Source organism: Emys orbicularis, chromosome 1, assembly GCF_028017835.1.
Source record: "Emys orbicularis isolate rEmyOrb1 chromosome 1, rEmyOrb1.hap1, whole genome shotgun sequence".
Taxonomy (NCBI): domain Eukaryota; kingdom Metazoa; phylum Chordata; order Testudines; family Emydidae; genus Emys; species Emys orbicularis.
In genome coordinates, this window is record NC_088683.1 from 105,493,214 (window position 1) to 105,520,358 (window position 27,145).

The 27,145-nt window shown below is 43.1% G+C and overlaps 1 protein-coding gene across 1 annotated transcript in view; it reads left to right on the top strand.

Annotated features, from left to right (window-relative positions):
- Nucleotides 1-26,484, top strand: part of PAH (phenylalanine hydroxylase) — a 54,421-nt gene extending 27,937 nt beyond the window's left edge. Inside the window, exons 4-13 of the mRNA XM_065402738.1 lie at nt 7,214-7,302; nt 9,444-9,511; nt 12,553-12,749; nt 13,173-13,308; nt 15,858-15,927; nt 19,315-19,371; nt 20,949-21,044; nt 22,773-22,906; nt 25,650-25,765; nt 26,441-26,484. Coding sequence (XP_065258810.1) covers nt 7,214-7,302; nt 9,444-9,511; nt 12,553-12,749; nt 13,173-13,308; nt 15,858-15,927; nt 19,315-19,371; nt 20,949-21,044; nt 22,773-22,906; nt 25,650-25,765; nt 26,441-26,484 — 1,007 coding nt within the window. The remainder of the gene's footprint in view (nt 1-7,213; nt 7,303-9,443; nt 9,512-12,552; nt 12,750-13,172; nt 13,309-15,857; nt 15,928-19,314; nt 19,372-20,948; nt 21,045-22,772; nt 22,907-25,649; nt 25,766-26,440) is intronic.
- The last annotated feature ends 661 nt before the right edge of the window (nt 26,485-27,145 follow it).

Sequence of the window (27,145 nt, forward strand, 5' to 3'; positions counted from 1 at the left end):
AGTACCCTCCATTCTTCTTATTGAAGTCAGTGAGAGTTGAGAGTGCTCAGCACCTCACAGGATTGGGGCCCGGGTAAAGACATGGCCCAGAAGATTCATGTAAAGAAACCACAACACCCACTTTATTAATACCTAAATACCTCTTCAGATACCAGATGTGATTTTAATAGGATTTCAGCTAGGATTGTCTTCAAATGCTTTTGGTCTGGTTCTTCCTCTTCCTTCCTTGGAACAACATAAAAGGGCATTAATATCTGCCCGAGATAAATCCTGGTAATCCGTTTACCATCTCCTTTGTGCCTGACCCATGACATTACATTTGGGGGAAAGAAACCTCCAACAAATACTCTCTGGGGTCAGTTTCCTCCATACAAGTGACAAGAGAGAAAGGGTTATGCCTGGGCAGGGAGCTATTAGCACTACTGTTGAGATTCCCTCCGAGACCTCTTTCCACTCCGCTTCCTAAGAACTCAGTTCGACTCCTGCCTTTGTCACTCGGGTATCTTTACTGGACACACAGCAGTGCTATGCTGAGCTGATCAGACTCAGATACAGGGTACATCACAGCTCCAAAGTTACACAGAAACTTCCTCCCTTTCTATACATTACACATCTCATTGCATTTACTATACATTGCAGCGCACATTTTTGGATCGGCTTGGTTACTTTGCAGGAACCAATCTCTGTGCAGCATGCGCTGTCCACATGCTGACCACCATTCGACTTCCTCTTTACCTCCTCTCTATATTCTTAACTTCCCTTGTTATCTAGTTCATAGTAAACAGTCCCTGTGTGTTTCCCCTCTTATCTTAGTTGTCTCGGACATTCTGTCTTCTTAGCCTACTGACCTATTTACTTACTTTATTTAGCACAAACATTCTGTTTTCAACCTTATGATTAATTTCCTTCCCTAATCTTCTCTTCCAAAAAAAGAGGCCTCCCTCCAGGAGTTATTTACTCCAGGCCAGGCCTCAGCTACACTTACTATAACAGATGTTCTCTCTTTGTCACGCGTCCTCTTTCTGAATTATATTTTCAGAAGAAAGCTACAGACCCTGGAAAGATTTTGCTGAGCAGCCGTGATTAAAGGTTTTGTAGGCACTGATTCGAGCACAGGGTAGAGCTCAAAATGTCGACAACAAAAAGACCACAGGAGAAATCATGGCTCCATTGAAGTCAGTAGCAAAAATCCTATTGATTTAATCAGGGCTAGGATTTCACTTCATGTTTCATGTTCATCAAAAGGTCTTCTTGAGCCAGATTAATCTCTATTGACTTCAGAGCAGCAGAGATTAATTCGATCCCTTCTGATTGAAGGAATGACTGTTTTTGTTTGTTAGTGGAAGCAATTTATCATCAGAGAGAGAGAAGATCAAATGAATCATTTTATTTTTATTTTTTCTGTCCTTGATTCCCTTTTCAGTTTCAATAGTTGCCATTAGTGGAAGGGCCCACCATGAGTTTAAATCTCAGAAGGGTTGTGCCCTAAAAGTCAGACTAAGGCAGGGGCGCTGGAACAATGTGTATAGTGGGGGTGCTGAGAGTCATTGAACCAAACTGTAAATCCTGTATCTGATGGAAACCACTTCAAGCCAGGGGGTGCAGCAGCACCCCTAGTTCCAGCACCTGTGGACTAAGGCTGCTTAGGGAGCAAAGCATACACAGGTTCAGAGTGAAATGAGAGACCAAGCTGAAGACATAATGGCTGAATTTGTCCCTTAAACAAATATGACAGTGTTAATAAATAACTAGCATTGCCATGACAATGTCTACATTGACTTGCCCTTTAAAATCATCACTCATAGATCTTAACATTGGAATCTTAACATCAGAATCTGCTGATGTTCTTTTTTTAAAATATAAAACTAAACAAAATATCACCCCCCCCACACACACACACACACTAGCAAGCCAATGTGGACACAGGCCTTTTTCATTGCCAAGGAAAATATTCTCCTTGTGAGACACATCTGTGTCAAGAAAGAAGCAACTTACTTAAGCTAAGGCAATAGTGCCAATTCCTTATCCACCATCTATAGATGGGATTTGATTTTTCTTTGCTAAGGATTATGGGTTCAGTTCATCTGTGCACTTTACATGAATTCAGTGCAGGGTCACAGGGGGTAGCAAAGGTGGTTTTGTTTTATTTCCCTATGTTGCTTCTTGGTGACCAATGTGCCATCTAGGCTAGTGAAATCCTCTTTCCTCAATTGATCTAGGTATGACAGTCTGGACTTTTTATCGGCTTGCGCTTAAATAGTTTTTGTTCATTTTGCCTGATGTTTGAGTGCCACTAGGACTTGGTCCAGCAAAGCACCCGAGCAATGAAGAGAAGGAAGAACCACAAGAATGATTTAAGGATTGGAAAATATGCTGTACAGTGAGCGCTCTATCGATTTAGGCCAGGTCTACACTTAAAAATTAGATAAACTTAGCTACATCACTCAAGGCTGTGAAAAATTTTGTTCCCTGAGCACCGTAATTAGGTCAACCTAACTCCCGGTATAGACATGGCTAGGTTGATGGAAGGATTCTTGTGTCAGCCTAACTAATGCCTCTCAGAGAGGTGGATTTATTATATTGGACTGAATTTGACAGAAGGAGTTTTTAATGTAGGAAGCATCCAGTGGCTGTAGTGTAGACATACCCATAGCATATTGAAGAAAAGGCCAAGAGGTGAATTGATCATAGTCTGTAAGTACAGGAAGAAGACCTTGGATCTTTAGAGGGGTCTTTAATCTAGCAGATGAAGGCATAACAAGATTGAATGGATGGAAGTTGAAAGTAGGTGAATTCAAACTAGAAATAAGCTCACACTTTGAACAGTGAGGGTGATTATCAGTTGGAATGTGTAGTGGATTGACCATCACTTGAAATCTTTACATCAAGGCTAGATATCTTCCTAAAAAAAAGTAAGTTCTAGTTCAACCACAGGTTATTGGGATTGATGCAGGAATCACTGAGTGAAATTCTATGGTCTGTGCTATGCCAGAGGTCAGACTAGATGGTCACAGTGGTCCCTTCTGGCCTTAAAATCTATGAACCCTGTGCTTAACTTGAAGCATGTTTTGATGTTTTACCAGGTCTGGGGCTTTAGTGTACTGATGATTTTTCATTTGGGCTCAGTTATCATTTTTACTCTTTTTTCCCCCCCAAGCTCTCTTAATTGTAGGACAAAAGATATTATATTTCCCCCTATTCAAGCAATGAATAAAAGCTTTAGATCAATAATATAACTGTAGCTTAGCAAATGCTAGCAAAATGTCATCATTCTGAAGGTAACTTTAGCTCTTCACATGAGCGATGTGCTGAAGTGTTTCATCTGGCCAAATGCCTTTTGTGGAATTAGAGTTATTTGTTGCGAAAACACAGTGCATCTCTTCATGACTCTTTTGGGAAACAAGTTGAGTATTTGCAGACCCCTAGGAGCCCAGGAATAAAATAATTAAATATTAGTCTATTTCAGTGGCGGGAAACAGAGACAATTTATTGCATTTCTGAGACCGGCTGGAGGCTGAGGTTCTGTAAGAGCCTTGTTTGCTAAACCCTGGGGCAGGCCAAAGCATTTGGATCTGTTTAAAAAGGTCTAAACCTGTGCCTCGAACAGCTATAAATTTAATAGACCTGGCTTTGACCCTCCTCACAATGGTCAGAATGTAGGAGCTCTGCAGAAACTCCTAACTGCTTCCGTTTTGTTGCCCCACATATAAATAGCTTATTAGCATCCTATTAAGCATTTGACCCCATGTTAATTTGGTCACCACTTGGGTGTCCAGTACATGCCCATAAATGCTGCTGTTTCACTTACAGACAAATCAATATTTATTACTGATCAGCCCATGTTCTCTCTTGAAGTCTTCTTCACAGAGGCTCCCTGTTGCAACAGCTTGCTCTGGCAATTCATTAACCGCAGTGCAGACAGCCAGCATGTCTGGTTAACTAGCCCCCGCGAAAACATGTCAGCAAACAAAATATTTGACAAATTCATTGAGAGCCTAATTTGATTTGATATTTTTAAACTGTTGCTAGCATTGTTGGGGAAGGTCTTTCTGAACTGCATTGCCAGACAATATACCCCAGCAGCTCTCTCACATCACTAATTGCTCTGATTCCTACTGTATGTATAGGGCAGAGGGGCTAAATCCCATGCTGTGCTCAGCACCCTCAATTCCCATTGACTTGGATGCTGAGAACACTAAGAGCCTTCTGCTGCCGCCCCTTTGTACCAGTGAGGTCGGTGCAAATGGACCATAGGGCAGGTATAAAGCCTCTCTCATCAGGGATCTCCCCTACTACAGATCCACTCCACCAGCTCTGAGCTGAATCCACATGAGCCCCAGGCACAGACGGTGTTCTGAGGTGGTGGTGGTGGTGGTGGGGTAACAGGAGGTGAGGTGAAGTTAGGCCAGAGGAGGGAGGGGAGTAGTGGAAGGCGGTGTGACTAGGGTGGACTTGTGTCCTGGTGATCCTGGGGCCACTGATGCAAGGGTACAAGTTTGGGGAGCCCTGAGGGCTGCTCTAATCTTCACAACGCTCCACACTGGCCACCCCAGCAGCTCAAATAAGGGAGAAACAAACCACCTCCCTTCTGTCCCTATGCTGGTGCCAGCCCAGGAATGAATCTGCCCCCTGGTTTGTAAATCACCCATTTGTCGAACTCTTTGGTAATAAAAGTTTATTGGATACTATTTTTTGTCTAATTCAGCCACATTTGGAACAGAAATTACTTGAACCTAAATCTTTCTAGTTCAGAGGAATACCTCTTCCTCTTCAAAATCCCTAACAGCCCATCCTCTCAGCACACGCTGAAATCCATCACAGGGCATAGCAGGCTTCACAGTCACTAGTGGGCCTTCAGCTGTGTTCAGATCTGATGAGTTTTAGAGCTTCCCTGGGAATGGCAATATGTTGTTGCAATAATTAATAATGTACATGTAGCTTCAAAGTAGCACTTTTCCTCCCAAAATCTCAAAGCGCTTTACAGACTGTTGTCACCCCAATTTTACAGATGGGGAAACTGAGGCATAGCATGGTGATGTGATTCACATGAAAGGTCACTGACAGAGCTGGGAACAGAACCCAGGTTTCCTGACCATAAAGCCACTAGCTTAGTTGCCTAGGCAATAGATGTAGAAGATAATGGCATCCTCCAGGGTTGTTGTATGAGGTTTGCCTTCTTTTAGTGTGTATGCTGACAGTGACTTTTGTATCAAGTAAAAACATTATTTCATAACTAAGTCCCATTTGCTTACTTAATCTGAGGGGGTGGAGATTACTGACAGAAACTAGTCAAATATTTCTAAAGAAACAATGGAGCTATGGTTAAAAAACAAATCTATCCAGTCGTGAAAGATTTTGATGCTACTTCTGCTGCCATCTAGTGACTAACTTCTTAGGTCTGATTAAAGTTAGTAGCATGGGGCTCCAAAGACCGTTTCTTTCTGCAATACAAAGCCACATTCACTTTCATTAAAGGGAAAAAAAACAAAAAAACACTGCACTAAAAAGAGTCTGTTTTGATGTTTAGAAACTGTTTGCGGCAGGAATTCTAAAAGCACAAAGACAGTACACAACTCTCACATTAGTGTGCATAACACTGCCCTGGCACAGATGGACATGTCACGGAAGCATGCCACCCAGTAGTCATAAATGCAGACTGCATTTCTGGGGCCTATGTGAAATGAGCTAGTGGTCTGACTCCAATTCTGATGTGCAGGTGTCCACATTACTTAAACCCTACCCCATAAATGCCTTCTTTATTGTCAGTCTCAGCAGAGAGACCACGGGCTGAATAGGCCTGGAGACAGAATGATCCTCTCATCCCTTCGGTGGTCCATGCGGCTCAGGGTTGGGGAACATCAGCGGGGCACTGTGGGAGGGATTGCGCTGCAGCTGGCTGTGCACCCTGGAGGATTTATACGGGACTTCTCTTTCCAGAGCTGTTGGTGCAGAACTTTTCGGGCAGCTGAGATTAACTAAAAACCAAAATGTTAAACAAAATAAAATTGATTCACTCAGCAGCAGTGTCCTCGTTAGGGCAGAAAGCAGGTCATGGGAAGCGTTTCAAGGCACTCGCTGGAGGAATGGTGCACCTTTATGACAAGAAAGAGGCTAAATTCATATAAGTCACGGTGCAGTTCAGCTGGAAGAGAGAACACTGAGAGCACTTGGGCTTGAACTCTCCACTTTAAACTCCGGGGCCCTCTGGGATGAGTGACCCCCATTGATATCAATGGCAGTTACTTGTACCCTACATGAAGAGAGTACGGCGCATCAATGCAGAGTGCGAACCCCATGTGACATCCAAGCTGAGAGCAGTGTTGTTGTCACCACAAGAGCTGTAATGACCCCTCTCCTATTATAGTAGTTGCTCTCAAGAGAGATTTGGGTGCCATTTTTCCATCTCTGATCCAAATAAAAAGAAATGGAGCCTGATTCTCTATTGCCCTGCACCTCATGTAGTTCTCACATTCATGCAGTGTGAGTACAAGCTGGGTGCAAAAGACTCTGAAATCAGTGTTGGTAGCTTTTTACACCTACTGTGCACCGATGCAAATGCATATGTGAGTCCCAGGGCAATGGACAATCAGACCTGTTCCTGCTGTTTGAAATGGCTCCTTATGCATTATTGCGATGTCTGCTAATTGATACAACACTAATCAGATGCATCAGAGTGCTGTTTAATTTGTATACTGCTTCACGTCGTAAGCCAGGCAAAGTGGCAGAGATTAGGAATTGAATGAGCCTTTCATGGAGCTGATTATTCCATATCTACCTGCTGCAAGGTTTCTTGCCCCTTCCCCTGAAGCGGATGACTCTGGCTACTGTCAGAGACCGGATACTAGACTAGATGGAACTTGAGTCTGATCCAGTCTGGTAATTCCTATGTTCTGATAATTCAAGAAATATCAATAATCAAGCAATAAATAATAACAATCACAAGCAAACTTAATGCCAGGAGCTGGATTTACTCCAGCTGCTTTGCATTGCTCCAACAATGCAAAACATCCATAAACCCAACTTAACTGGCTCATGAAACTGGGTTGTATTGCATCACTGGTGCAGTGCAACACTTCCGAAAAGTACCAGTGATTCTAGCCTGGTGTTTATCCTCCTTTATATTTATATCAAAGAAATGGAAAGAGTTAGATGAGACCCCAAGATAAGCTAAAATGAAAAGAGGCTAATTTGTATTTTCTTTTCTGTTTTGTAGTGCCGTGGTTCCCGAGAACTATCCAGGAGCTTGACAGATTTGCCAATCAGATCCTAAGCTATGGAGCTGAACTGGATGCAGACCACCCTGTAAGAAATAAGTCCTATCTTTAAACAAAGAACAACTTTATAGTAATTGGGATTCTCATGTACACATGTTTTATACCAGGGTAACTCTAGTGGTCCAGGGAGGCACAAAGGCAGTTCCCATAATTAGGGTTGTTTGAGAATCAATCCCTGACATAAATTAGATCAGTCTGGAGGCTGCTCTAACTTATGCAAATGCCAGCAGCCCCAAGCATTATGGCAGCTGGGGATCTTCAGAGCACACAGTCATCACAGGCACACTCACTTTCTCTCAACTACACTTATGCAAAGGATTCTGGGATACGGTGTCTTGACGAACAATTTTTTAGCCACAGAAAGTTGACAATCACCATATTCCAGCATGGGGATATTAAGAGCTTTTTTTTCCTTTTATAATGAACGTATAGTTGATTGACACCTACATATTATTTGTTGAATGCCAATGTGGCATTTATGATGCAAGCCCCAATAAAAGAAGTGGTCCCTGCTCCAAGGGGCTTGCAATTTAAATAATGAAAGTGCATTTGTTTGTGCTAGTGAGCACATGAATCCTTAAGTGTTTTAAAGACTTTTCTTGATGCAAAAGTACTTTCTATCCCCACCCCCTCCCATACAATAACTTATTTTCATGTCAAAACACACGCAGTTACATGCAGCACAACAAAAATTGCTGCTATTAGTTTAATTGAGACAGGCTGATTATAAATAAATTACACGCAGTGTAGCAAAAATTGCTGCTATTAGTTTAATTGAGATGGGGTGATTAGTCATTCACTACCTATTGCTTAATTCAAAGTCCGTTGTGTATCATGTACAATGATTCATGATATTCAGTGCGGTCATATGAAAAACAGAATGAAAGAAGATGCAATTACTTCAGCAAACTGAATCAATAGCCTTCTCATTTGTTGCACTAGCATACGAGCATGTCATAAAACGATGTTGTTCTTGAAAGCAAAAAAAAAAAAAGAAAGAAAACTCAGGTATTGAAATGAATGAAGCAGCTCAGTTCTAACTGGTAGAACTCATTAGTTAGTGATCAGTTTCCTCTATGTTCTCATAAAATCAAAGCACAACTAGGCATATGGTATAGTAAGAAAGGATAGTAGAATTTAGGATGCAGCCAGGAGGAAAAACTAGGAGTCACTCAGTTGCTGTCATTTAGGTAGACGTGGGAGCTAAAAATAGGATAAATGTTCTATTATACCATTCTATTCTATAACATATAACTTTTCAAATCACCTGACCCCTTTTTGTGTATAATACTTTGATCTAATACAACTATGTTGGATACCAGTTGTCCCCAGATCCAGTTTCATCTTGTACTGTGCTGGGGTTAACCAAATTACCATTATTATTTGTATATTGGAGTAGTAGTTAGAGGTCTCAACTGAAACAGGGGTCCCATTGTGCTAAGCACTGTACATACACATAGTGCGAGACAGTCCCTGCCCTGAAGAGCTCACAGTCTAAACAGACAAGACAGAGAAAGGACGGGAGTATGCAGCATTGTAGCTGTGTCAGTCCCAGGATATGAGAGAGATGAGGGGGTGAGGGAATCCCTTTTATTCAACCCACTTCTGTTGGTGGGAGAGACAAGCTTTTGAGCTTCCGCAGAGCTCATCTTCAGGTGAGGCCTAATCCTCACTGGCTAGATGAACCTTGTGAGAAATAAGTGTATAAGAGGTGAGCTTTTTAGCTTGAATGTGTGGGGGAGCCATGCATCGGGGTGCACACCCCCAGTGTGGTAATGAGTGAAGCTCTACTCTTTGTGAGCCCCCTGCTGGGCAGCGTGCAGAGAACGGGAGGAGGCAGGACATGAGTAAGGCTGGAAATTGCTGCTAAATGGATCCTCTTGTCTCTCTCCCACACACCCTCTGGTGGGAGGATGTGAACAGCCTGCATACGCTATTTCAGCAAAGCAGTCATTCAGCCTGGGAAGAATCGGTCTTCTCTGCTTGCTCTTGTGCACTTGGTGTCCACCCTGTGGGCTGGGATCTCAATTTTAGCCTAAGATCACTTTCCTGCTCCCTCTGAATTCAGTGTCAAAGCTCCCAGTGTCTTCAGGGGGAGCAGGATTAAGGCCTGAACCCTGCATTGTTCCCACTAAGCAAGAGGAGTACATTTTAATTGTTTCCTCCTAGGGTTTCAAAGATCCTGTTTACCGGGCCCGCAGAAAGGAGTTTGCTGACATCGCCTACAACTACAGACAGTGAGTGTGCACCACACGGACAAGAGAGACACCAGTCACACAAGTGAATGCTTCCCAACCTGTCACTGCCCTTTCATCACGGCAACAACAAATTCTTGACAGGGATTTCCTTTTTGCTGTTGGCTCCTTCTTTCTTGGCGTGTGTTTAAATCTTCCTGTAAATGCATTTATCCCAAATTACAGCAAAACAAAAGTAAATTGCTCAAGGCAGACATTCAAATGAGGACATGTCCCCCCACCACACTCCAGCACCAAGCTTTGTTGTCTAATTGTACAACAGTATCACATGCTACTACAAAGACCTGAGCACTGAATAATGCAGCTTCTGGTATTCTCCATATTAAACAGTGGAGAGGGGGAGAGTGTATATAATTTACATTAAAGGAGCTGCACACACTATTAAAATAATGAATAACGTATGGTCCTCTTGTTAATCCAGTACTTATTACTCTACTTTTATCATGTCTGATCCAGCTGCATTGAGCAATTTAGGTTCTCATTTCACAAGCAAAATAAACAAATGAAGCAGATCCACTTCTCTAGGATGGACTTCGTTTTGTTTTCTGCTTTTTATTCACGGTCAAATTTGAATGACAATAGGAACTAAAACTCTCCGCCAAAGTCATTCACGCTTTTATATTATACCTAACGGGCCCAATCCTTGCAGTCAATGGTAAGTCTCTCTTTGACTTCAAAGGATCAGATCATGTCTTTCATGATTTTTAAACCATTATTATTATTTTATTTTATTAATTTTACTTTGGGCCCCACTGTGCAGGCTGATGTACAAACACAGAACAGAAAGACAGTGCCTGCCCCAAAGAGCTTACAGTCTAAGCTACAAGACAAAAGATCCAACTTGACTGTTTAATTGCTTGAAAGGAGTCAAAGAAATCAGAGAGGAACCTGCTTGCTGGCTAGAAAGTTTGGGTGAGCCTCTATGGCCAGTTTCTGATCTTAGTTACAGAAGTGCATCTCCACTTACAGGAGTACGTGGAATTGTAGACTTTGTAACTGACAGCAGAATTTGTCCCTTACTTTGCAGACTTCAACCAAACTTTATATAAAAATAATAGAACAAGTATCAAGAATAGCCATTACCAAACCAGAAACAAGTTAGGAGGATGAGACCCACAACAGTATTACTAAATTGTCCATATTGGGAGATAGACCAGGCTGGGATTTTATGTGTTTACTTCGTATTCTATCAGGAGTTCATAAGCTCCATGCTTTCAAATAATAGAATAATAATAGAACAGTGACAAGCTGGCAAAGAAATTTGGCTTTTTTTGATTCTTCACAAAGTGGAAGGGGTACCGTGTAGAACCCTCTGGCACCACCCTGGGCCATCCATCCAGCCACCCAGTAGCCGTACCCTCAGACCCTGAGCCCTGCAGAGATGCCCTGTTGCAGGTTCTGCAGAGGGGTGAGAAACAGTTCTATGGAGGCAGCTGAGTTCCCAGCTGTGTAAAAAGGGGGCAGATCCAGGCCCAGAGGATCCCCGGTGAACTTGGAGCTTGTTGGGGGTGATGGGAAGGTTGGGCCTTTAAAGGGTAACTATGAAATTCAGGTGCCATTACCTCTAAAAATCAGCTACAAGAAGTGGGACAGCCATGTAATGAGCAGATTCACACTCTCTTGTCCTCTTTTCCTTTGATCTCTTCCCCCGCCCGTCACTTTCCCCTTGCACGTCTTTTCTGCCCATATCTGCTGCTTGTTTGACTCTCTTCTCTCCTTTTTCTTTTTTCATTTTACTCTTATCCTTCCCCAGCGTGAATTCCTACTTCCCTGCCTTCTCTCTCCCTTGCTTTTGGCTCCCTTTTCTCGTGCCTCCTTCCCTCGTCCCTGCCCTCTTGATCTCTGGGACCTTTTGATTGATATTTGAAAGTGAGCTAAGCCTCGGCTTCCTTCTCCAGCCCTGTGAAAGTGGCCCAAAGATTAATTAGGACCAGTGAGTGCTGTAGGAACAGCAGTGGTCCCCCAGCATTCTTAATAATTCAAGAGCATGTTTAAAGCTCCATAGATCAAGGAGGACTGATGCACACAGGCAGAAAATTACAGAGTTACTGGGGAGCTGCCCCCAGGCCGAAGTTAAAATGAGAGAGTGGGAGGCGGTGGGGTATCACTGGAGTTTAACAATGAATCTCTGGGCTTGGAAAGCCCTAGCATTATTCCAGGAGTGCTGCTAACCCTATTAAGTTGCTTAAAACCCATTGATTTTTAAAAGCTGGGGATTCACCTATGGCCCTTTTCTTTATTGCTAAGGAATCTTCCTCCCTCCGTTTAATTCCAAGGGAATAGGGAATGCAGGGCCAAAGTCATGGTTCATGGTGCCTACCTCTTGTTAACATCAGCATGAGCTGCATGAACACATGATTGAGGGGGAATTTGACCCGGGGGTTATTCATTTTAAAAAAAAAAATCAAATTTACCAAAATCTGCATTTAGTGATAATTAGGAACATCTCCACGATACTTAAACCAGTAAGAGCTGTGCATCTTCAGAACTGAAGTTTTCCTGACCACAGTAGGAACGTCAAAACAAATCAATCGGCGTGAAATGCAACAACCTTCTGCACTTCAATAAAGGAAAATCAATGAAATTCAGCAGTCAGTGAATTTTACTAGCAGATCATCATCATCAGCAAAATAAACACGGTTTACTTTTGCGACAGTAGAACCAAAAGGCTGCAACTGAGATCAGGGCCCCATTGTGCCAGGCAGTGAACAAATACAGGGGAAGAGACAGCCTCTGCCCTTCAGAGTGTACAATCTAAATGACAGCATAGCTCAACTGAATTCAGTAGAGTTATCCCAGATGTACACAAATGCGAGTGAGAGGAGGATCAGGCCCCTTGTGCATCACATTGTTTTCTCTCTTGCTGTATATAAGAAGAGGGATTTTCGTCACCCGCACCAACTCCTGTCCAGCTCCGGGTGGGAGTACAAGCACAGATGCCAGTGACACAAGCCGCTTCTTTATATTGCTGGTTTAAGGTGTATCCATTTCACTGTGGATTCAAAATGCTTTTTGCTTTACAGCGGGCAGCCTATTCCTAAAGTGACTTACACAGAGGAAGAAAAGAAAACGTGGGGCACAGTCTTCAGGGAGCTGAAGACTCTCTATCCAACTCATGCTTGCTATGAACACAACCACGTGTTCCCACTACTGGAAAAATACTGTGGCTACCAGGAGGATAATATTCCACAACTTGAAGATGTTTCAAAATTCTTGCAAAGTATGTTTGTGTTAAAATAGCCCAATAGAGAGGAAGGCTGGTCCAGCTGTTAGGGTGTTAGCCTGAGACTTGAGAACCCTAGGGGAAATTTCCTGCTCTGCCACAGACTTTGTGTGACCTTAGGAAAGTCACTTACTTACTCCCTGCCTTAGTGCCCCACCTGCGAAATAGGGATAATAGCACTCCCCTACCTTACAGGCGTGTGTCAAGGATGCATTCAAGAGTGTGAGGCGTAGAGATACTGTGGTGATGGTGGCCATGTAAGTACCTTAGGCAGATAGGGAGTTCTCCACTATTTGGTACCCAAGCTTATAATTAAGAGAGAAAACTGATGCAAAGTTCTGTCCAGTTCCCAGGACCCAAAGGAGAGGCATAAACCAAGTCCAATAGACATTTTAAAATGGAATCTTTTTCTCCCTAAAGCCTGCACCGGATTCCGCTTACGCCCTGTCGCTGGCCTGCTGTCTTCTCGGGATTTCCTGGCTGGTTTGGCATTCAGAGTGTTTCACTCTACACAGTACATCCGCCATGGATCTAAACCAATGTACACACCAGAACCGTAAGTACTTTGGCACTGAAGGTAGACAGGGCTGCATAAGCTGCAGAGGTTAACTATGCAGTTGGGTTAGTAAATAATAACTGCAGTTAATACTATTGTTAATAATTAGGGCCCTACCAAGTTCACGGTCCATTTTGGTCAATTTCATGCTCATGGGATTTAAAAAATCATAAATTTCATGGTTCCAGCTATTTAAATCTGAAATTCCACAGTGTTGTAATTGTAGGGGTCCTGACCCTAAAAGGAGTTGTGGTGGGGTCGCAAGGTTATAGTAGGGGGGGTTGTGGTACCGCTACCCTTACTTCTGCGCTGCTGCTGGCGGCAGCACTGCCTTCAGAGCTGGGCGCCTGGCCAACAGCCGCTGCTATCCGGCCACCCAGCTCTGAAGGCAGTGCAGAAGTAAGGGTGGCAAAACCGTGACCCCTGCAACTCCCTTTTAGGTCAGGACCCCCAATTTGAGAAACGCTGGTCTCCCCTGTGAAATCTGTATAGTATAGGGTAAAAGCACACAAAAGACCAGATTTCACGGCCCATGACACATTTTTCATGGCCATGAACTTGGTAGGGCCCTATTGATAATATACCCATCCTCATGGTAAAGCACTACACTGTACCATATTGAGGTATCCCCATTATATTGTTGCTCTCATCTGAACATTTTAGAAGGGATTTCTTGTCTCCTTAGCGAGAGAGTGTAGCTCTGTCTCTGTAAGCTGTCCCTTCCTCTGCTAGCCCTTCTTGAACTGATCAGCTTCACTAACTGACTGTCATAGATCTTTTATTCTTCCTTCTTGCCACATTTATGTTCCGTTATGCCTTTCTCTCCTCCTTTCATCTTCATCTTTAATTCTCTCTCTCTCTCCATTTTTCCTTTGATCTTGTTAACTCTACCTTGTGTTTATTTTCTTTCTCCTCTTTCTCTTTTTCTTTAAAATTAATCTGTTCTTTTTTCCATTTCTCCTTTCCCCCTTATTTCTTTACTTCCTACCCCTCTCTTCACTTCCTCCTTTCCATCCATTTTTCCCTCACATCATTCTTCTTTCTTCCCTCTCTCTTGTTTCTTCTCATTCTAGGTGAAATTTGTTAAACCATTTTGTGCAGTGGGTGTTATCCTCCCACACAGCCCCATGTGCAAATTGAAGGCAAATTCACAGTCCCTCAAGAGCCATTACTCCAGTCCCTGGTCTGCAATAGTGGATGCAAACCTTGTGCTCCCCTTTCACAGGGGCTTGGGGCCACTGACACATCATAACTGGCCACCTCCCTGTCCCTAGCCTGCACTACTCCACTTCCCTCCATGCTGATCTATCTGGAGCCCTGCTCTCTGTGCACAACTTACCGTGTTCCCCTGCATGTCCATTCTGTAGCTGCCTACCCTCTGCACAGCAGAGTTGTATTGAGTGTCTTCCGCAGCCCCTGTGCTGCCTCCTCCCTCTTTCCTTGTTCCTTCCTATTCTATTTTTCTCCCCCACCCAATCCTTTATGCCAGGGATATGGCAAAGCTGCACAACCCCTCACCACTTCCTCTCTGCCTTTCCAACTACCAGCAATCCCTTGCCCAGCTCTCCCTGAAGCACGTGCTCTGGCCATCTGGGAGCTTTAAGCACAAGAATTGCTGCTTTGGCAAACCGCCATATCTGTAGGAGTGTGAAGGAGAGTCTGCCAGCGGGAGGCTGCAGCAGCCCAAGAAGTGAGTGGCACAGGTCAAAGCGGACTTGGCCAGGCAGATTCCAAAGTGCAGCCCCTCAACAGCCTGGTCAGCTTGCTTCCTGTGAGGCCACATGATAAGCTAAAGCTGCCCCCTACTCCCATGGCTGAAAAGTCCACATGAGGGTAGCAGCTCCAACACAGCATCTTCTGCAGGGTGAATTCCCTCTGGGCTGCAGGGGCCCAGGGTGGTGCAGGAAGGTATCGTTTACACCTACAGGTGTTGGCTCCGGTGAACCTGGCCCAGGAATTCAAAGAAAGTTATGTTCCTCCTGTGCAAAGGGCTGGCACAAAGCCTCTGCACTTATTTTGTGGGACTTAAGTGGTGCATAGGTCTTGAGCTGCTTCTCTCTGCAGGGCTGAATATACAGGGTATATTTTACTTAGGGCCAAGATTTGCTTTACTGTTCTCTTCTTCAGCTGTTAGCAGTGATTATTGTTGACAAAGTGAAAAGGGAGAAGGGTCCGGTGGTTAGGGCACAAGCCTAGGATTTGGGAGATCTGCTCCCAATTCTCTGCTCCACCACAAAGTGCCTGTGTGACCTTGGGCAAGTCACTTAGTTTCCCTGGGCCTTAGCGCCTCTTCTGTGAAATATGGGAAACAGCACTTCCCTTCCTCACAGGGCTGTTGTGAGCATAAATTTGTTATAAATTGTGAGAGACCCAGATGGCATAGTAGCGTGGGCTCCAGAAGTACCTGAGATAGAAATGCCTTTCCCTCTGGATCTTGGGCATTTCTCTCTAATGTGATTTCTCCTCTGTACACATGGAGAGACTCTGACACTAATGTGTCTAAACATTTTTCTGAAATAAAGTTAATTCATACAGCTTATTTTCTCTAGTGATGTTTGCCATGAGCTCCTAGGACATGTACCTCTGTTTGCTGACATTAGCTTTGCTCAATTTTCCCAGGTAAGTGCATACATTACTCTATCATTGTAACTTAAGATGCCAGAAACTGGATAATTCAGGAAATTAGTAAAGGGTTATGGAGCTTTCAACTTCTAGCTTATTGTTTGAAATCTAGTTGAGGTCAGGTGAGTCAGTTTCACATGTAAAAACAAGTATTTATTATCTGTCTGCTGTTCAGCAATCTGTGTGAAAAGGTCTAGTTCTTTATGGACAGGTAAACATAATATTAATTGGCAGCTGCATTGGCAGATTCAACAAAGTTGCTAAGAACTGAATGGGCATAGAAAACACACTCTCCTGTCTCCCAGAAGTGATCCCATCAGTCAGAGTTGAAGCACATTGGCCGATCTGTTATGCAAAGTATGCAATGTGATTTAAAATTTTGCTGTACATATATTTAAGTAGAACCTGTTTTATTTATTGTTTAAAAAATTAGACTCAGTTCACGCAAAAAACCCTAGTGTATACAAAATATAGATTTCATTTTTGTGTAGTTTTGGTTTTTTAGTCCATATCCCTTGTAACAGGCTGATAGTGTTTGCCTAACACCCTCTTAGCAGGTGTTAATCCTGTTTAGAAAGGATTAGATGACATCTGAGTCAGATGACTAGTTACCCCACTCTGATATACAGGAGCTGGAGTGACTTGGGTGGAGAGTAGCTGAGGTGAGGTAAGATTGGAACCCTCAGAGCCGTCAAACCTGGTGGAGAAAATTTGAGCTGCTACTTTGTATTGTATGTTGTTAATTTTTAATTTCTCTGTTAATCACACCAAACCTCGGGAAGGGATTGAGCTTTTGGCTATGCCCTCACTGCACCAAAGGGTGTGTTTGTACATCAAGATAGCTAATTCAGTGTAAATTCTAGCTGAAACAAGGCACAGATAGTCTTTACCTTGGTGTAGTAAGTGGAGATCAACCCTGTTACCCCCAACCCCCCACATGTGCACCCCCCCCGGGGTTTACCTCAACTAGCTACATCGAGGCAAAAGCAACCTCTGGCTTGTCTCCAGCTAGGGTTTTACATCAAGATGGCCCTCTTTTTTGCAGTGAGGACATAGTCTTTGACTCTGCAGCATGCAGTCTGTGTTTTAGAGCAAGTTAGCTATACACATTCTTGAGTTGGGCTTGTATTTTTTTTTCTGCACTTTGGGTATTTTACACCCATGTGGATGGCTTTGTAATTCATATTCACATTTAGCTCCTGAGATAAGAGTAGGTTCTTTTCACACTGTGTCCCTAGCTTCTGGAACCATTTCATATGAGCTTATGGGGAAGCACTTTTTAGGTGACAAATGTGAGGAACTGTCCCAGATTGAGGTGTCATTAGAGAAGGTTTTGGAACAAATTGATAAACTAAACAGTAGTAAGTCACCAGGACCAGATGGTATTCACCCAAGAGTTCTGAAGGAACTCAAATATGAAATTGTAGAACTACTAACTGTAGTCTGTAACCTATCATTTAAGTCCGCTTCTCCAGTCATTTGCTATAGGATAGCTAATGTGACACCAATTTTTTAAAAGGACTCCAGAGGTGACCCCAGGCAAACTGAAGCCTGACTTCAGTACCAGGCAAATTGGTTGAAAGTATAGTAAAGAACAAAATTGTCAGACGCATAGATGAACATAATTTGTTGGGGAATAGTCAGCATGGTTTTTGTAAAGGGAAATCATGCCTCACCAATTTCTAGAATTCTTTGAGGGGGTCAACAAGCATGTGGACAAGGGGGATCCAGTGGATATAGTATATTTAGATTTTCAGAAAGGCTTTGACAAGGTCCCTTACCGAAGGCTCTTAAGCAAGGTAAGCAGTCATGGGATAAGAGGGAAGGTCCTCTCATGGATTGGTTACTGGTTAAAAGATAGAAAACAAAGGGTAGGAATAAATGGTCAGTTTTCAGAATGGAGAGAGACAAATAGTGGTGTCCCCAAGTACTTGGCCCAGTCCTATTTAACATATTCATAAATGATCTGGAAAAAGGGGTAAACGGTGAGGTGGCAAAATTTGCAGATGATACAAAACTACTCAAGATAGTTAAGTCCCAGGCAGACTGCGAAGAGTTACAAAAGAATCTGTCAAAACTGGGTGACTGGGCAACAAAATGGCAGATGAAATTCACTGTTGATAAATGCAAAGCAATGCACATTGGAAAACATAATCCCAACTATACATATAAAATGATGGGGTCCTAATTAGCTGTTATCACTCAAGAAAGAGATCTTGGAGTCATTGTGGATAGTTCTCTGAAAACATCCACTCAATGTGCAGTGGCAGTCAAAAAATCTAACAGAATGTTGGGAATCATTAAGAAAGGGATAGATAATAAGACAGAAAATAACATATTGCCTCTATATAAATCCATGGTATGCCCACATCTTGAATACTGTGTGCAGATGTGGTCACCCCATCTCAAAAAAGATATATTGGTATTGGAAAACGTTCAGAAAAAGGCAACAAAAATGATTAGGGGTATGGAACGACTGCTCTATGAGGAGAGATTAATAAGACTGGGACTTTTCAGCTTGGAAAAGAGACGACTAAGGGGGGATATGATAGCGGTCTATAAAATCATGACTGGTGTGGAAAAGGTAAATAAGGAAGTGTTATTTACTCCTTCTCATAACACAAGAACTAGGGGCCACCAAATGAAATTAAAAGGCAGCAGGTTTAAAACAAACAAAAGGAATTAGCTTTTCACACAGCGCACAGTCAACCTGTGGAACTCCTTGCCAGAGTATATTGTGAAGGCCAAGACTATAGCAGGGTTCAAAAAAGAACTAGATAAATTCTTGGAGGATAGGTCCATCAATAGCTATTAACCAGGATGGGCAGGAATGGTGTCCGTAGCCTCTGTTTGCCAGAAGCTGGGAATGGGCGACAGGGGATGAATCACTTGATGATTACCTGTTCTGTTCATTCCCTCTGGGGCACCTGGCATTGGCCACTGTTGGAAGATAGGATACTGGGCTAGATGAACCTTTGGTCTGACCCAGTATGGCCGTTCTTATGTTCACTTTCCATCAGGGTCCACCAGAACAATGATAAATATTTAAAGTATCTGCTTTGTGATTGACTTATCATCTTTTTATTGTAAGGCTCTGCTGATTGCTTACTATCGGCCTGATCCAAACCCTATTGAAGTCAGTGGAAATGGGCTACATGCCAGGTCCAATGGGTCACACCACGCAAATGACATTTAGACAGAGCCCCTCATTAACTTCCATAGGGACTTCTGGTTAACAATTTCTGATGCACTAGGGTAAGGTGCTCTGTTAACACTTATGTGTGGTGGTACTAGATGGTAATTAAAAAGTGAACAATGAAATAACGCATATAAGAAGCAATGTTTGCACTAAACAGCTTGAAGAACAATGATTTATTGTTGCAGGAAATTGGACTTGCATCCTTGGGAGCGCCAGATGAATATATTGAGAAACTTGCTACGGTAATTTAATACATTAGGATGGGATTCTGCAAAGCTCTCAGGCCCGGATCTTAAAAAATATTTAGGCACCTGATTCCCATGGATTACAATGAGTGAAGTGCCTCAATACCTTTTGAAGATCTGGGGCGGAGGGCTGGCCTAATTCTGCTTCCACTGAAGTCAGTGGTGGAATTCCCATTGACTTTAATGGAAGCAGAATTAGGCCAATGATAAGCACTTTGGAAAATCCCACCTGTAAACAATTGCCTTCATGGATAATAAGAATGCTTAACCTGTCAGAGCCTTATTGACTTCACAGTTGTGATTAAACATGAAGGGCCAGAGTATAGTTGCTCTAGCTGGACCCTTTCCTGTAAGGAGATACTGCAGTTACTTCATTTCTCCTGCAAATGTGCAGGAAGAGGCAGTTTTGACAGCCGTTCTACCTGCCAAGGACTCTGCTTTTCCACCCTGTGATATAAATAACTCCCTCTGATGTCAATGGGAGTTACTCATATCCTACTGTGGGAGAGCTGAGATGCAGAGCTTTATGAACTCCAGCTGAAAGTCAAGCTGTGTTCTTTCTAGCTCAGGTAGCATAAGTAGGTTTGGCAGAATTCCATTTTTATTTATTTTTTTATAAATTTGACTGCTAATATTGATGTTTGTTTTTAAGCATTTTAGACATTTAAATTTTCACAGTTGCACAAAATTTTGTTTTTTAAAACTTTTTCGTTTTTTATCTATTTAAATTTTCACAGATGTGGGAAATAATGGGGGGGCAGACAATATTTACTGAATGACAGTAGTAGACATTAAGATTGAAAAATTTAAAGCTTCAGAACTGTTACAACACAAATGGTTAATGTCACATGTCAAAATATACAAAGTAAATATTCTTAAATCAAACTCTAGTAAGTTCTCTGGAAGCTTTTTTCTTACTTCACCAATCTGTAAATTTCAATTGTTATCTTTGAAAATATTTTTTCTTTGCTTTGTGCATGTCCACTGAAATTGATGTTTACCAACATTTACTGATTAAAAATCTACTCCTGCCAAGGCTAACCATAAGCAATTGTCAGAGTTCTGCTACAATTTAGTCTCTTTTGCTCTCCCTTGCCTCTGTAATAGCTTGGTGCCCTACATGTGAAGCAGGAAACATAATTTGTGTCACTAAGGGAACAAAACTCAACCTCTGTCAATGATTGACAACCTGTATTACAAGCCATTTCTCTCTCATGTAGCTTTTATTGGCTCTGTTCTGCCAAAAAATATAAAGGCTGTAACAAATAACTATTCTGTCAGGAAAGTAAGCAGATCTGAATACACACATGGCTATTTTGACGGCTTAAGTAGGATGTAAGTGAAACATAGACCTTCTGCTGACCCTCTTCAAAGGGGTGAATTTCACTGAACGAGAGCAGATCTGTTCAGTAAAAAGGAACCATTTTAAAACAGTCACTATTTAAACCATAGCTACACTTTAAATAAAAACGTTCTCTAGCAAATGTAAGTTCCAAATACTTAAAAATCAGTGCCACACGGTCAGATATTTTTTGCCTAGAGAATCATCTATTTCTGTCTAATTTTGATGTTAGGTCTATTGGTTTACGGTGGAATTTGGACTCTGTAAAGAAGGTGATGCAATAAAGGCCTATGGTGCTGGGCTGCTGTCTTCATTTGGCGAGTTGCAGGTTTGTTGCCAATAACACGTCATAATAGCTACATGATTTGTCTTCCTTTTTTATTTAATTACGTGTTTCTTATGTAAATGTTACTGTATCTTCACCTAGTACTGTGCATCCAGATTGAATTAAATGGAGTACTATAATTCAATGCAGCCAAATGTTAAGACATACATCTAGAAAGAAAGAATGCAGGCCATACTTACAGGGTAGAGGACGGGGAAATGACTCTGAAAAAGACTTGGGGGTCATGGTGGACAATCAGCTGAACATGAGCTCCCAGTGTGATGCTGTGGACAAAAAGGCTAAAGCGATGCTTGGAGTCTTGAATAGGAGTAAGGAGATTATATTACCTCTGTGCTGGGCACTGGTGAAACTGTTAATGAAATTCTGTATTCAGTTCAATTCAAGAAGGATGTCGATAAATTGGGGAGGGTTCAGAGAAGAGTCATGAGAATGATTAAAGTATTGTAAAACATGCTTTATAGCAGAGGGTCCCAAAGTGGGGGGCATGGAGGAACGTCTGGGGGTGCAGCAGGACCTGGGCCACCCCCTCCCAGGAGGGAGTGCCACTCAGCCCCTCCCCGCCCCCAGCTCTGCTCTGGTCCTGCCCCCAGCCACATCCCTGGCTCCCAGCCCTGTGCTTGGCCCCATCCCCAACCTCACTGTGGTTCCGCTCCTGCCCCGCGCCAGCCCCCAGTGTGAGGCTCTAGGCACGGCTCCATTCCTGGTCTGGGGCCAAGGCTGGGAGCAAGTCGAGGAGTGGAGCTGTACCTGGCCGCCGGCCTGTCTGCCGGCCCCCACCGCAGCCCAGCTGCGGCTCTATTCCTGCCCCCTCCCCCAGCCTCGGCCCCTGTCCGTGGCCCCACTCCTGGCCCCAGACCCACCCCCCAGCTTGGCCCCAGCCTCGGTCCTCTTACCCCATCTGTGTCTCACCCCTCCTGGAGCTGCGGCCCCGCTCCTGGCCCCAGACCCACCCCCAGCTCGGCCCCAGCCTCGGCCCTCTTACCCCATCTGTGTCTCCCCCCTCCTGGAGCTGCGGCCCCGCTCCTGGCCCCAGTGGAGGCATAGGGGGTGCAGACGGGGCAAAGGGGACATAACTCTGAAAGTTTGGGGACCACTGCTTTACAGTGATAGACTCAAGAAACTCAGTCTATTTAGCTTATCAAAGAGACGGTTAAGGGGTGAGTTGACAGTCTTTAAGTATTGACAGGGAGAACAAATATTTGATAGTGGGCTGTTCAATCTAGCAGAGAAAGGTGTAACACAATCCAATGCCTGGAAATTGAAGTTAGACAAATTCAGACTGGAAATATGGCACAAAATTCAACAGTGAAGGTAGTTAACCATTGGAACAACTCACCAAGGACAGTGATGGATTCACCATCATTAGCAACTAGTATATCAAGATTGGATGTTTTTGCTAAAAAAATTGGCTCTAATTCAAACAGATTTGGGGAAGTTCCATGGCCTGTGTTAAACGGGAGGGCTGGCCTTAGAATCTATGACTCTGTTATTTTGCATAGAAGTCATATTTCATAAATGTATCATTATATTCATTTAGGGCCTGCTTCTCCTCACTTTGAACTCAATGGTCAAATTCCTTTTGTCTTCAATGGGAGGAAGAGCAGGTCCTGAATAACTGAATGTGTGCATGTCTGAGTAACATTGTCCTCCTCCGTTATTCAAACAAAACCACTTTTTAATTGAAAGAAATCTCTCACTCTTTCCATGCAGTACTGTTTATCAGATAAGCCTGAAATTCAATCCCTTAACCTGGAGAAGACTGCAGTCCAGAAATACCCCGTCACTGAGTTCCAGCCTGTTTACTATGTTGCTGAAAGTTTTAAAAATGCAAAGGAAAAAGTAAGGTAAAATAATCCTCTCCATTATAGGCAATATCTTACACACACACACATACCTCCCCAAGGCCTTTGTGGACCCCTGCAGCTGAGGAACATGTTCTCTGAATTCTTGAAGTTTAAGACTTCTGGTCTGGCTTTTGAAAGCTTCTCTGAGCTTTTGCTCTGCATAAGGGGACTGTTTGAATGTGTTCTGTCGTCAGCTTGATAGCCCTGAAGGCTGAAGTCTTCAGTTTTTCTCAGAAGTGATGCTACTCTGCCAATCACATCCTGGGGAAATCCCTTCTAGGGATGAGAGAGTAATTCAGTCTCTATGCCCAGTCAAGTCTTGGCTTCTTGTAGTTGAGGCTAACAACAAAATCCTTGGGCTATGTTCTCCTTTCATAACAACTATTCTTTTCCGGTTCTGCTCAGTAGCTTCATCTGCTGCTCAAATCTTTCCCCCTTTTATTCCTCAATGGAAACCCTTAATAATAAAAATAACTATTATTATTTATGTTACACCTCATGTATCTATTTCCAACTTGGGCTTTACATTGAAATAAGGTTGGGTCACTGCCTGTCTTGTAACCATGGGTTCCTTACAATGCTTTACTGTTGTAGCTTCCAAACTGAGCCACTCACAAAGAGCTACCAGCATGAAGGTCACACCCTGAGTGTGTGTGTGCATATCTACAGCCTTGATCCACCAGCTCTGACCCCAGCAACCTGTCAGCAACACCCCAGTCACACTCTGGCTTCCACCAGTCTTGGTTACTACTTTCAGGGTGACCCCAACACACGTCCAGTTCCAAATTTTCCCAAAAGCATCTATTCTGCACTGTCCAGCCCTCTCCTGGACAGTTCAGATATTAAAGATCCATTGCCCCTGTAAAGGGTCAGTATTCAACAGTTTGCTACTTTAACTGGTTACCAAACAGTTCAATTTAAACACAGCACCGAATTGCTTCAGCTTAAAAATAAAACAAGTTTATTAACAAAACAAGATAGGATTTTGAGTGAATTCAAGTATCAGGTACTATGGTTACAAGAGAAATAAAAATAAAACTCTCTTACACTTGATAATAAATAAAATAAAACTTAACAAGCTAGACTTGGTTCAAGGTAAAATCCTCACACACGTTCCCAGCAATATGGCTGACCAAATTCTCAGGTTGGGATCTCCCCTCAAAGTCAATGATCTGGTTCTTTTGTCACCTTAGGTGAGAAAGAGAGAGATACCTTGGGGTTTCCTGCCCCTTTCTTTTATAGTCCAGTTAACCTTTGAAGTAGATTCTTCTGAGGGTTACCCCTCAAGACAAAGTTTATTCAAATAGTAAAGAAGGTGACATGAAGTCTGGTGGTGAAGGAGGCTCAATGTTCTTTCTTCTCACCCGTGTTTGCTGAAATGCTAATTTGCTTTGTCGCCTGCCATCTCCTCTCCCTGCTGTTTTGAGGACCTTGTTTAATACTTATATGTATTACTGAGGTAAACACACATTTCTTTGTTCAGGATACTTCTGCCTGGGCATAACTGTGTGTTTTTGAACATGTGCCAATATTATACAGGGGGATTTCATAACTTTACATATGATGTTACTACATGCATTTCACCATGATATTATTGATCAGTGAGTTATTAGTTTTCAAATGACACCTCAAGGCATATTTTGTACAAAAACTATTAGAACAGTGTGTAGGATGTGAATACAAGGGAGATTTTGGTCACAGACTGCCTTAGTTTTTTTAGTCATCATTCTGTGTCTGAGCTAAGGTTTCCTACTTCTAGTGAAGCCCTTGAGACTCTTGCTGAGATCTAGGAGGAACATTCTTTTTCCTAGAATGCTGACACTTGCCCAGAAGGACCTGGACTGATACCAGCAACCTTTGTCTTATAGACCACTGACTAGCCATCACATGATAATATGTTTAGGCCACGGTTCTGTGTGGAGCTCCACATGAACACAGAGGAGCAGCCCATAAAGAGCTTCGGGTGGGATTGTGGCTTCAGTCACTACTATCATGGCCTGAATTCAATCTGGAGTTTCTTCTTCTTCTTTCATATGGCTTGGATAGATAGCAACGACTACAAATTTATGTCTAGATTTGATTGCCAGCACATTGCCACAGCAGTGAACTGGTGTTTGCCTTTGGAGCTGGGTTGCCTGGACAGCATTGCGGAAGCCATGGCCCAGGGAGCAGAGGTCGCCACCTGGAAAGGATAGAGGAAAACACCTATGCCCAGAAATATGCATGGCTGAACATAATCATCAACAAATGTTATGTCAATATTCAACTATGAGCCATAACCGTGTGCATTTGTGGGGGTTGGGAATGAAGGACTTTCAGGGTGATAGAATAAATTAACACAGGAGTTGCTGCTGTAGAATTTGGCCCAGCTGTACTGCAGAGTACATGAGGCCCTTGGTCTTGGTAGCCTATTACCTAGCCCTTAAGTCTCCCACTTTTTCTCTCTCAAACTTTTGAAGTAACCAGAACTGTAGGTGACTTGAGAAGCACAGACATTTTCCAAGGCAAGTTATTAATTTGGTAAAACCTCGGTGAGAGAGCTTTGGCAAATGACAGGTGTTCTGCCACAATTATGGGACCAGATCTTCAGCTCCAGCATATAAGTGCCAGTAGATCTTCAGTTACTTTACCACATTGGTTTCCCTATCCTTCACATCAATAAAAGTTCCTTCCAACTTAAAGGAGCAGGTTACTTAAAAAGAAACAGTTGTTTTCATAAAAGTTTTTGTCTTTTCTCCTTCAGGAGATTTGCTTCAACAATCCCTCGACCTTTCTCCGTTCGCTACAATCCGTACACCCAGAGAATTGAAGTCTTGGACAACGCAAAGCAGTTGAAGAATTTAGCTGAGTCCATCAGCAGTAAGCAATTGCAGTTTTGTTATAATAGGTTCCTCAAAAGCTAGGACTTGAATGAGGAGAAGTGTTTTTCTCCTGCCTCCATTAAAGACCTGATTCTCACTCCAGTGGGAATTTGGTCAGGTCCTAGGTATTTCCTTTATGGTGTATAAAAACTGCTTCCTAATTTCACCTATCCCCCAAAGTAGTTTGCCCACTTTATTGTTTGCTTTTTATATTGGAAATATCACATCTTGATGTTCTTCCTTTTGCTGGAGGACTTTGGCAAAGTTTGAAGGACTGGTTGGTGATATCACAGGAGAATGAAACCAGAGTTGTGGCTCTCTCTGCCTCCAGTAAGGAAAAGGGGATATTCACAGCCTTAGGCTGTTTGGATTTTCTTTCATCATTTCAGGATGAGCAGTTCTTTCCAATTGACTGACTGGCCTGCTCAGAGCCAGCATCCCTGATCTTACACAGCATCTATGGTTGATAACACTCCAGATATAAGGGCTGATCCTGCTGTCCGTACTCAGGCAAAACTTCCATTGAAGTTAATGTGCCCAGTCTATCACCCGCCTCTTTGGTCTCATTCTTTCCGGGCATGAAAATATGGCTGTGCTGTAGTTCCATTGAAATGTATTAAACAGGCTGTAAGTCTAACAGGACAAACACTGATTTTTGCTATTTCATATGCAGGTGAGATGGGAACTCTTTGCAGTGCCCTCAAGAAGATAGAATGAAGGTTTTCTCAGCATCCTCTCTTCCAAGAGCTACTGGCTGAAGTGACTATACGCAAATGCCAATAATATTCTAGCTATTTCACATTATCACTCTATTGAATGTGTGAATGCTTAAGATATATATGTATACACACACACACACACACACACATACACATATTACTTAATTACTATAGCTTAGCAACAAGAGAGGCTTCTGTGGGTGACTCTGTGCTCTCTTTGGTTGCATATCATAATTCTATTTAAAATTCACCCCAGCCTGGGTGACTATCCATGGCCTGCACATCTTTTCTGTCTGAATCCTGGAGGCTGGCAGAAGAGGGAATCCTCCATTCACCAGCCTGTGGAGTTACTGCAGCCCTGGTACTGCATTGCCCCCATGTCCCAGTGACAATGTGGCAGTGGCTAGCAGCAGATTCACCCACCCTGCCACATCCCTCCTACACTCCCATACCCCCCAGCCTGCAACCATGCCGGGTTCCCCTGGAGAGCTAAGCTCTGTATCCCTAGCCTGTACACAGGCTCTACATGTCCTCACAAACCCTGTCCCTTACATAGCAAATCTGCACCTCTTCCACCACACATGGGGCACTCTGCACGAAGAGGCCAAGGTTTGCCACCTTCACATGGGGCTTAAGTGGTACCTTGTGTGGGTCCTCTG